Source organism: Hyaena hyaena, unplaced genomic scaffold, assembly GCF_003009895.1.
Source record: "Hyaena hyaena isolate Hyena2069 unplaced genomic scaffold, ASM300989v1 scaffold_394, whole genome shotgun sequence".
Lineage (NCBI taxonomy): Eukaryota > Metazoa > Chordata > Mammalia > Carnivora > Hyaenidae > Hyaena > Hyaena hyaena.
The window spans coordinates 1,415,784-1,427,758 of NW_024081026.1; the positions used below are offsets into that span (position 1 = coordinate 1,415,784).

An 11,975-nucleotide genomic window follows, 5' to 3' on the forward strand; every position below is an offset into this window, starting at 1 on the left:
GCTGGGCTGCTTGCCACCAGGGCGAACAATTGGTTTGTCCCTTTGCTTTTGTGCTGCCTGTTCAAAATTCAAAGTTTCAAAAGGAGCATATGATTGGCCAATCTGGACCCCCACCCCCAGCCAAACACAGGCATATATCAGTGATACTGCAGGTTCTGTTCCAGACTACAGCAATAAAATGAGTATCACAGTAAAGCTAGTCAAATGAGAGTTTTTGTTTCCCTGCTCATATAAAAGTTACATTCACAGTATACTGTAGTCTATTAAGTGTGCAAGAGCATTACATTTAAAAATAAAACAAAGTACATACTTTACTTTAAAAATACTTTATTGCTAAAAATGCTAACCATCATGTGAACTTTCAGTGAGTTGTAAACAATGATCACAGATAACTGTAACACATAAAATAATGAAAAAGTTTGAACATTGCAAGAACTGCCAAACCGGAACACAGAGATGGTACCAGTAGACTTTTTCGACGAAGGGCTGCTGCAAACCTTCGGTTTGTAAAAAGCATAATATCTGCAAAGCATAATATAACATAGCACAATAACACAAGGTATGCCATATCTGTCCCGGTGGGCTCTCACACAGGTAAAGAAGATCCTAACTCTCAAGCAGCAGGGGCATCCCCCAGGTAGGAAGGAGATCTGCACACTGGTCAGCCACAGGACAGTGATAAGCAGTCACTACATCACAACCTAACAGTGTAGCGGCCGCGTGCTTTGATAATCCATCATTTACAAAGATGAGTAAAACCTAGAGTCTACAGTCACAAACACAGCCCCCAAAGGGGGGCCGACTCGTGACTAACGTACACGGGGCTTATTAGAATTCTTGTTCTGAAGGCTGAAAAAATGACCAGCCAAAATTAAATCTTAATCATTGAGCAGCTTCCTGCAACTTTGTCCAGAGCAATTTTAGAAGCTGTGGTTGAGCCTGCCTGCCACCCGTGTGTCCTAAAGTCCTGCTGCCGTCACGAATTCACCCAGGGGGCTTCTGACTCCTCATCAAATCTCCATTCCTCTCCTAAGTCCTACCGCCTCCAAAACACAAGATGACCCCAGGCCTTGCTCCTCCCTAGACCAGTGGTCACTCTGGAACTCCAGGGACACAGCTTCGGACCTCAGCCCCCACCTTCCCTGCAGAAGGTGATGAGCCGGCTCAACCCCTAGTTTGCAGCAGGCTGAGAGCGGAGTAGAGGAAGCGACAGAAGCCAGGGTGGAAGGGAAGACCTTTCTCAGCAAATAATGCTGATGCTCAAGGCGATGAACAGGATCAGGACCCACAGAGGAGCAGGCCAGACTACAGAGGAGGGGCGGGGGTAGGGGGTAGGCCCGGATGTGTCGGGTGCAAATCACCACCAAGGGCCTCATCCCAAACCAGCAGCAGTAACTCTACCAAAGGGCTGGAAAAGTGCAGCCATGTCACTCCCAGCCATCTACTGCACATATGTACTTGCACGAGTGAGTAAAGGGAGATATGAGGAGATGTTCACTAAGGCGTTGTGGGCAACCACACACACACACACACACACACACACACACAAACACACTGGAAATAACTGCCTAGCAGTAATTCAATATATTCTGTATAATCATCCTAAGGGATGTTTGTGTACGAATAAAAAAATATTGGAAGGGTCACCTAGGACCCATGGGAATTAGTGAGAGGGGCATCGAAAAACCTTTACTTTTCACTGTGTATCCTAATGCGTTTGCACGTTGACTGTGAGTACGTAGTCTCTGTATAATTTAAACAAAAAATTTAGGGGCGCCTGCGTGGCTCGGTTGGCTGACCAAATTCGGCTCAGGTCATGATCTCATGGTTCACGAGTTCCAGCCCTGCGTCAGGCTCTGTGCTGACAGCTCAGGGCCTGGAGCCTGCTTCAGATTCTGTGTCTTCCTTTCTCTCTGTCCCTACCCCACTCATGCTCTGTCTCTGTCTCTCAAAAATAAATAAAAACGTTTAAAAAAAAGAACAAATTTAAAATGATGTAAAGAAAGAAAAGAAAGAAACAAGAAAAGCATAGCAAGAAAAAGGCCACTATCAAGCAGCCGTCAGGGGTCAAGAAAGAATTTCTTCCCAGATGAGGGGCTCACTGAGCCTGTGGGAAGGCAGGCTTCTCTCAGCTGAGAACACGTTTCTGCTTGCAGGCCCCAAGGGACAACCATCTCTGCCTGTATGTTTTCCTTAACGTTCCTCAGAACCAGGTCTGTGTTCAACTCAGGCAGAGACTTACCTTCTGCCTCCTCCACAGTCGTGTGGACGAGATCTTTAAAAAGTGAGTCAGAGAGAGGCACTTTCTGGGCCTCACATCGCTGTGGGGGATGGGACAGCCGTATCTCTCCCTATCAAAAGAGCCAACAGTTACTAAAAGCACAAGTCTTTCAATAATGGGCTTGTTTGATTTATAGTTCTGATAATGGCGGTGATGTTAGTGGAAACTCGTTTGCAAATTTAACTGACCTTTTAGAGCCCAAAAAAGTCATGGCCAGACTTTACTAATTGCTAGGTAGATTCTGTCTTCTTCTGGGTTACCAAAAGCAACCGCCAAAACAGCTTGTATTAGAGCCTGAATAACAAGAAATGGGGAGGAGGGTGAGAATAAGCTTAATAAAGGACCTTTAGAAGAAAGAAGGAACTCCCCCTAAATTCCTACTGCCATAAGGACACTCTACCCACACAAAACCCTATAGAAGTCCAGCCACAGATGCTGGCAAGGGAAGCACTGGGATAAGGCAGCCAAAGCCAAGTGTAATGCCTCCCTTCTTCCTCACCACTTCCTGCTGCCCCAGACCTTCTAGGCCGAAGTCCCCCGTTTTCCCCAACTCTTCTGAGCTTCTAAGAGCTCACTTCAGTTCATGCAGATCAAGGAAAAGTGAGGGACCGAGCTGCTTTCCCCCTGCCCCTGGACAGGCAGTCTGTAGGGCCCTAGCACCCATGTCTGTGGGTCGCATACACTTGTTTTTATCCCTTCACTTCGGGGAAGCTCTCAGTTCACAGCCCTTCGGACAAGGGTGGTTGGAGGAGGGCCAAACTGCTCCAGGCAGGTGCGGAACCAAAGCTGGTCAAATCTGTCCGCTTTAGGGCTGGGACGGCCACATCCGGCCGGGCTGCCCGCCTAGGACCCTGCTCCACTCAGACGTGCTGCTGACAGTCTTCCATGGACGCCCCTCCCCTACCTAGCCCACTCCATCCTCACCCTTGGGGAGGTCCGTCCCTCTCCGCAGGACGTGAGAAGGGTCTGGCAGTGGGCTTCCCTCGCCTAGGGCGCTCCCCCAGACCCCTGAAGGGGAGGTTCTTTAAACTGTCCCCCAAGAGCATGGGCCAAGCCTTGCCCTGGTTCTACTTGTCTTGAGACACCCCCACCCCCCACCCCCCACCCCCCACCCCGGGCCCGCCAGCCGCTGCCCCCAGCCCAGCTCTCGGCCAGGGGAGCAGTGGTGCCAAGAAGACCGCGCGACCTGGCTTTACGCGCGGCCCGCCGCAGTCGCGGTCCCGGGCCTGGGTGGGTCCCCGGCCGCGGCGCCCCCCGCCCCTATGCGCGCACAAAGCCCGCGGCCGCCGGAACCCGCGGCCCCCCGCGTTCGGCCGCTGGATCCCGAGCCCGCAGGGGCCCCGGGGGGGGGGGCGGGGAGGGAGGGGAGCGGCTCCGCGTGCTGCGCTCCAGCCGCCCGGCGCGGGGAGGACGCGCGGCAGCGCCAGCCTCGGGGCCGCGCTGGTTAGGTAGCAGGGGGGACCGGAAGGATGGCGAGGAAGTAGGAGAGGGTTTCCTGAGATGAAAGATTACTTCCGTCCGGGCTCTGGCCTCTCTCTGGAGCCGACTCGTTGGGGGCTGGGGAGCGGGGTGCGCGGGGCTCGGGGGCCGCGCCTTGCCACCTGCAGCGCCCGCAGCGGGCGGGACGCGCGCGGCCCGGTCGGGGGGCTAACGCGGGGGGATTCTTGCAGGTGGGACTCGAGAGCACTTCCCAGCGCCCAAGCCATGGTGGCCAAACAGCGGATCCGGATGGCCAACGAGAAGCACAGCAAAAACATCACCCAGAGGGGGAACGTAGCCAAAACCCTGGTAAGGCGGGGGCGGCGCCGACCCGGCCAAGCGGGGCAGGGCCGGCGGGGGCGGGGCGGGGCCGGCGGGCGGGCGGGCGGCGGGAGCAGGGCCCGGCCTCCCCGCTCGCCGGCCCGGGCCCGCCCCTCCCGCAGGGTCCCTGGTGGGCGGCGTTGATGGTGGGTCCTCAGGGGGTGGCCGCCGGAGCATCACGGAGGCGCGGGGGAGCCTCCCCAGGAGAGAACTGGGCCTTTGTCTCCGGGAAAAACGGAAAGTCACATCCTTAAGGAACAGTTAAACCAACTGCGTGACACAGGGCCCGGAACCCAGTAAATGCTAGAACGTTCGATGAATGAATACTCGAATAGGTCAATGGAGGCCACTTATCATCACCCCCTTTCAAGCTCAGCGTCCCCTGGCCTCCACCGTCAACAGACACCCGCCAGGTTAAGAGTTTCTCTGCAGTCCCTCTGTAATGGCGCTGTAGAAGTTGGAAGGGCCCAAAGTGCGAAATGAGGTTCAGACCCGTGTTTCCCTCCCTCCTCCTTTCTCTCCTTCGCCTCTTCTCCAGTGAGGCCTCTCTCACTACTGGGCTGAAGTTTAAATGCAACATTACTTTTGTTCACCCTGGCTCATCCTGATGGTATGATCCAGGACTTCGGAGACTAGATTAAAGCTTTGTAACTGGACTTTAAAGTAAAATCTGTGCTTTGTGCGCAGGGGTTAGTTTTAGCAAAGCAGAATATCTTCAAGAGAAAATGCCAGGTCCGTGATTCTGGACACTCAGGCATGTCTGGGATGAGTTGTTGGGCAGTGTTGGTCTCCAAGTCTGTGAGCCAAGGCGCCTGGAATCTATTACCCCAGACAGTTAAGTGAAGTCCAGCTGAAGCTTTGGGTTTGGCTGGAAAAGCTCGCAGACCTGATGAGGCAATTCCTTTTAGCCAAAGAAATGATGCTGGTTTGAGTAACTGAGCAAAAAGCTAGAGCTGCAATCATCACACCAGAATTCTTGCAAAACTGAGCAGTAACATGGCAGAGAAACCTTAGGATCAAACTCCATTCTACTCAGAGCTTTATACACAGCCCCAGGCTTAAGTTATGCTAGAAATTCTCTCATTGGGAGTTAGATCATGGAGTTGTGACTGAACAGTAAAATGCTAATATGCCGTTGAATCGGAACCATTTTTCACTTAGATCTGTTTTCCATGTTTCTTTTTACTCAGAAAAACAAACAAACCTTGCTGTCCAAATTGACCTTGAGAAACAAATTTTAATCGATGTTAAATCACTTAGAAGGTCACTTCTTCCTAGATATCATACGGACTAGCTGGTATACTGAAAATCTCCAGTTGTGTGGTTCTTTTCAAGGGATTAAGAAACTATAGAACTAAGAGAGTTGTGAACTGCACTCAGTCGACAACATATCCCACTGCAAAAGTAGCAACACAGGAACTGATTTGCAAAGCTGGTTTATCCATCAGGCTTGGTAAACTCAAGGTCTGCCACCTTTAGCTTTTCAAGACCATTGGAAGGTGTTTGAGATGGGGGTGGGGGAAGTTAGTGGCTTCAAAATAAAAAAAGAAAATTTAAAAATTGGAGGAAGATATTTAAATGTGTAGAAAATGTGGTTACACCCATTTTGAATGTTTGATCTATGGTTTGAGTGAATTTTAACAGGCTCTGATATACCTTAGTTTCGGCTTTCAAAAGTGCCTGTTACCTATGAGGATGTTCAAATGGCCTTACTACCTTTGTAATGAAAGGCTGCCAAAGCACCCCACGAAGTATGTTTATTTTCAGTTGGCTAGAAGAGCCTTTTGGTTAACTTTATTGTAAATGGACCAGCATCCAAAAAGAAAAATGAAGTACTTTTAAACCCTAAATCTCATTTTCCTAATTACAGGTCAAGCACAATTATGCATTGAAAGAAGTAACTTGCAAGAGATAAACTTGTTTGGGAGGAAATTGGGAACATATGAACAGATTCTAACTGAAAAATCAGAATAAGCATTCAAAAATAAACCCCTTCAATTATATGCAGATGCTTCATTATTTCATCAGCTAATAACTATGGAGTAAATCAACATTATTCTCCCAGATAGCAGATAAATCGAAGAAACAAGGAAATCGAGTAACCATTTTGTGATTATACAGTAGTAAGTTCTCCAGAATGAAGGGGATTTAAAGTGCAGAGTTCTGAGTTACCCTGCTGGTATATAAACACGGGGGAAACGAGCCCCTGACATTGTAAAGGACGTAACATACTCCTGTTTGAAATGAGCCCTGTCATTTGCAGGATTCTACTGCTTTTCTTATCTTTCCCAGCGATGGATTCAGGCTTAGGTGAATTGCCCCAAAGGAATTGTGCAGGGTACATCATCCAAAAAAGAGGAACTCAAAGCTCTCAAAAGAAAAAAAGGATATATTGTGTTCGTGAGCTCTCAAAGTCCCCAGATAATACCGAGTCGCTGGAAAATGTCATCAAACAGATTTTTATCTCACATAGTCCAAGCTCTGCATGTTGGTAATTTGTGGTTTTCTGCAAAGGAAAAATAACGGACTCCATTTGGGATCTGCACCAGGCCAGTAATTCATTTACAGGCTCCTGAATTCACTTGTTGGCTTTGCTGGAGATAGAGCTCAATGAGCTTTTTATACAGAACTGGTTTCTGGTCAACTGTGACAGATGCTTGAGCAGTTAGTGAAAGAGGGTGGGGGAAGCATATGGGCGGCACTCTGTTCAGATAACTTTACTTAATATCTCTGTTATTTACTTGATCTGGCCTTGATCTGGTGGTAAGTGCCAGAGATTGACACAGCGACAGCACTGGCTAAAGTTATCTTACACAGTTATGTAAGACTGATTTTTGTCCCTGTCTGGCCAGGAGCTGCCACCGTCCCCTTGCAGTGCGACTTGTTTGTGCAAGAGTGGTGGTGGATACAAGCTTGTCAAAGACAGAGAACCAAAGGGTTTTAATCCTTGGAGCCCACCTACCATTGACAGTTTATACTCTGGTAGAGAGAGATGCAGGGATAACCCTACCACCAGTTAGGAAGTATTTATAAAATAGTATCCTATTTTATCCTAGTATCCTTCCTAGGCCCTGTCTTTACTCTACTTGACCTAAGAAATCACATTTAATGAAGTTTGTATGCTTATTCATTCTTCAGTGAACACTTATTGAGCACCTACTATGTTTAAGTCCTGGGCCAGGCCTTGCTGTACATTTTATACATGAAGGAGACACAGTGCCTGCCCTGGTGGGCATAGAGTCTGGTGGAGAGACAGACAGTAAACACATTATCATGAGAATAAACCGAGATACAAACAGGGATCAATGCTGTGAAGAAGACGTACATGGGCGATTTAAGTGGTAAGGGAACCCACCTGAGGTAGAAGAGAGAAGCCTGTCAGAATGGAACGAGTAAGCTGGGAACCAAAGAATTGTTGCCTTACCTATAATAAAATGAGCTCTCGTGTTTACGTGGGTGACAGCCTATTTCTGGCTCACACACATGAGGAAATGTTAGTGAGATATTTTCTTCGCTCTAACATCTCCCTTTTTATTTGAGAAAATCACCACTTTTTGTGGATGCCTCTCTCAAAAAATACTTTTTCCCTTGATCGATTTGATTTTTTTTTTTTAATGTTTATTTTTGAGAGAGAGAGAGAGCACAAGCAGGGGAGGGTCAGAGAGAGAGGGAGATACAGAATCTGAAGCAGGGGTCCATCCCACAAGCCTCAAGATCATGACCGAGCTGAAGTTTTGACGCTTAACTGACTAAGCCACCCAGGCGTCCCAATCGATTTGATATTAAGGACCAAGCCTTACCTGCAAATAGACCTAGAGGGGTTGTGGATGGGTGTGGATGGCTGTGTTTTGGGCTTGAGGGGAGCAGGACGTGTGAGGGACTAGGTTCGTGTGAACACAGTAGCACCCTTCTGCTCCCCATGGAAGGCAGAGGCTTCTTCAAAGTGTAAGCTTCACTGAGGTCCAGGAACTTTATTTATTGCAAAATGCTGCTTCCTTTGCATATCCGCTCACGGTTGCTGTGGTGCTTCCGCCATTCTGAGAATTTCCATGGCACCGGCCTTCCCCATTTTCCTGGCATGTAAGTTTTGAGAAAATGGCCGCTCTGTGACCTTTTTTGGAATCCACAGATTCATGAACTTAAGATGGTTCTGTTAATGGAAAACACCCAGGCTCTGTAATGAGGCGGGTCTAAATTTGAATCCCAGCCCTTGATCAAATTAGTAGACCTCGAGTGTCAGTTTCCCAACTACAAAATGGAGTTGACAACACTTGCCTTGCATGGAGTTGTGAGTGGTGGAAATAGTGGTTGTAGATTGCCTAGGGTAGAGCCTGACATCCAGCGTGCCTTCAACAAATGGAAGCCATTGTTAGTACTATCATTTGGGGCTCCCAGATCACTGTCTTGGTTGGTGTATTTATGCCCCATCTGTCCCCAGAATATTTAAGACTGCCAAGTTCCCTGAGTTACAGGAGTATAAATAAGGTTATTGGTTCATTTCTTCACACCTATCTGGATCCTTCACAATTAGCTTCATTCAGCTATGCCTGCCCACTGGGCATGGAGAATGCATCCATCTCACCCATCCTGGTACTCCCAGTCTTTAGTAGGGTCTAGTTGTACCTCACAAATGTTTCCTGAATCAACGAACCTAATCTTACTTTACCGTATTCCCTTTCAGAGGCCGCAAGAAGAGAAATATCCTGTGGGACCATGGCTGTTGGCACTGTTTGTTTTTGTTGTCTGTGGCTCAGGTATGGGTTTTTTGCTCTCCTCTGTCCTTCAAAAACACAGGTTTTAGTCACAAGTAAATAGACTATATATATATATTGTTATGGGATTTAAGTTAATCTCTGCCTGAAGCCTTCATCTTAATGGGTTTTGGTTCAGTCTCTAGTCCAGCGGAGCAAATATGAGTAGAGACAGAATTGGTACCCTATCAAATCATAATCGTAAAATGATTACAGTGAGCAATTAAATTGGCTGTTTACACTTTAGAGTTCAGTAAAACATAGCCTTGAAAGGGCATTTGGAACAGAAAGTGAAACACCTGTCTGTCCAAGATAGATCCAGATTGCAGAGAAAGGGAGAGGCTTTATGCCTTCCTCAGAGGAAATTCTACAGAACTCATAGATAGAAGTGAGCCTTTGACCTGAGCCTCAAGGTACAGTCACCTCATACTGGAAGCTGGCAGGTTCAGAGACCTTTGCTTATACTCAAATGCAAACATGCACACACACACCCCGGCGAGGCTTGAGCAAAGGATCAAGCAGTTGTTTCTAGTTGAATTTGGTTATTGGAAGTCTTGTAATTCCTGGTCCCCGTGGGCTGGGGCTCTAAAATAGTGGTAAGCGAGCAACAGTGGGGTTGCTTCTAACAAGGCAGGACTTCCAAGGTTCCCACGATCTGTCACTCAAAGAAACAAAACTGTACCCCATTCCCAAGGGTATGACTCGAAAGGAATCTTTTACCAATAACAGAATCGCTCATTTTTAATGGTCTACCCAACCTCTGCTAGAATACTTCTGAGGGTGGAGGGCTCACTTCTTCAAAATGCCTATCCCATTTCTGTATAGCTCTAATTCGGTTAGAGACGTCTCGTGTCTTTTGAACTACACCACACTATCTTTTCAGTAGTTCAGGTATGAACTCCTAAAACCACAAGGCACAGGCTCATTCTCTTCTGAACATCTTGACTCATCTTGACTCTTCAGATATTTTAAAGATGAGTTTAAATTCTGCAAACTAAACTTCCCTACTTCTCTCAACTGAGCCTCATAAGATGTGGTTTCTAGACCCCTCTTCTGGATACACTCCATGACTATCTTAATGTATATAATAATTGCAGCTGTGTAAGTTGATCTAGAAGTGGTGTGACTGCTGCAGAGGCAATAGGATTGTCACTGCCCTTGATCCCATCACCCTGCTTCTATTAATATGACCCAAGCTTCAGTTTATTTTCAGCAGTCACAGCACATCCTAGACTCACATTGAGCTAAAGGCTAGCCTGGCCCCACCAAACTATCCTTTACATAAATGCTCTACAAGGTTCAGGGAAGCATGTACATACCTCCCCCAATCCAGGGCTGTCCCTTATCCCCATCACACATTGTTTACTTTACTCATGATTCTCATCAACATATGAAATTATTTAGTTTGCTTCCTTATTATCCATTTCCCACTCCTGGGACATAAGCTCAGGGAAGGCAATGTTTATGTTCCACTAAATTGGTAGATTCATATATGTATTTAGCACATAGTGAGTGCTCAGTGTGGTTGGCTGGATGGATTCATGGATGGGTGAGTGGATGAATAGAGCCAGCTACTCCCCACACTGTAGATATCCAGTTGACTTTCTTGAGACCTAATATAAGGCTTCATGAATATTTCTATTAAAATTTTGTTGGTGGTTATCAGTTGTCTTTCTACAGAGTAGCCACAAAGTCTGGAGGTACAAGAGAACATACATAATAAATGGCTTGCCAAAATTACATTATCATGTACGATATGGCCAGTGACATATGATATGGTCAGCGTATCGCCTTCATCAGCGACGCATAGTTCAGAACGCAGCACAAAATTGCAAGGAATATGGTGTGTTGATGCAGCATTTGCATCAGTGCCTGCATATTCGTCTGCTATGCGTTGCCTCAGATGATCAGTCTCTGATTTCCACCCAACAATAAAACAAACAAAAAACCATGTGCCTCTAGCAAGCCAAAAAAAAAAAAAAAAAAAAAACACCAAGAAAAATAAATCTATATAAAAAAGCAATCTGCATTTTCAGACCTTAGGGCCAGCCTGTAGATTGTTAGATCTTGACCCTTGAGCCTTTTATCTAATCATCTTTCTTTGTCAGCTTTATAGTCGCTGAAAGTATACTATACCTGCCAGTCACTGATAAAGTCTAGACTTGGAGAAGCCCACGGAACGGAATTCGAGACAACTCCCTTCAGGTTGACTTTGAACCTCTCGGCAAAACTTGTACAAACAATCATCACGTCTTGGGGGTTTGGGGGTCCACTGTGTGCCTGGCACTGTGCCAGGCTTTGGAACAACCGTGTTCAGGAGGCTGCAGGCACTGGGGGAGGCAGATAAGGCAGGTCAGTTGTACCTGGGGGCAGAGTTCTGTGATAGCAGAGCGCCCGGGGTGCTTGGTGGGCACGGATAAGGGACTGTCTCAGCCTGCTCAGGCTGCTATAACAAAATACCTCCGATTAGGTGGCAGAAAGGGTAGGGAGCTCTGTGGGGTCTCTTTTATGAGAGCACTGATCCCATTCATGAGGTCTCCACCCTCATGACCTAATCACCTCCCAGAGCCCCCAAGCTTCTACCACCATCACATTGGACATTAGGATTCCAGCACACAAATATGGGAGAGCACAGTCCGACTGTAGCGGGGACTTCTCAGTCATACGGAGCAGAAGAGCAAGTTTCCCAGAGGAGGTGGCATTCATGCTGCATTTTGAAGGACAAACAGCCAGACAAAGGGAAGGTCAGTCCACATGAGAGACTACTACGTGACGAAGGCACGTAGGCCTGAGATAGTATGCCAGGCTCAGGAATGGCCAAAGCCCAACTGCAAGGACCCGTGAGCCCAGTCATCACCCAGTCCGTGTTGTCAGGGACTAAAAAGGTTCAGAGCCAGTGTTGGATTTTTTTTTTCGTGTCCAGATACATATTAACCAGTGCCCTCCCCAGTCTGCACCGCTAGGTAGCATATGGGGAGTTTAAGTCAACAAAGTGATTTGGTCTGTTTTTCTCAAACCGGCCTAGTTCTCAATATCCATCCTTTTCAAAGGGCTTGAAAACCTTCCCTAAATTACAGTTCAGTAAAAATCTTGCCAGGCTATTGGTCTATGTAGTAGGAACTGTATCTCCTCTCTCCCACCCC

At 47.4% G+C, this 11,975-nt stretch overlaps 1 protein-coding gene across 1 annotated transcript in view; it reads left to right on the top strand.

The window, feature by feature from the left end:
• Positions 1 to 456: 456 nt before the first annotated feature.
• LOC120244797 overlaps positions 457 to 11,975 on the top strand; it is a 24,063-nt gene continuing 12,544 nt past the window's right edge. Inside the window, exons 1-4 of the mRNA XM_039251527.1 lie at positions 457 to 502; positions 3,363 to 3,511; positions 3,952 to 4,069; positions 8,763 to 8,835. Coding sequence (XP_039107458.1) covers positions 457 to 502; positions 3,363 to 3,511; positions 3,952 to 4,069; positions 8,763 to 8,835 — 386 coding nt within the window. The remainder of the gene's footprint in view (positions 503 to 3,362; positions 3,512 to 3,951; positions 4,070 to 8,762; positions 8,836 to 11,975) is intronic.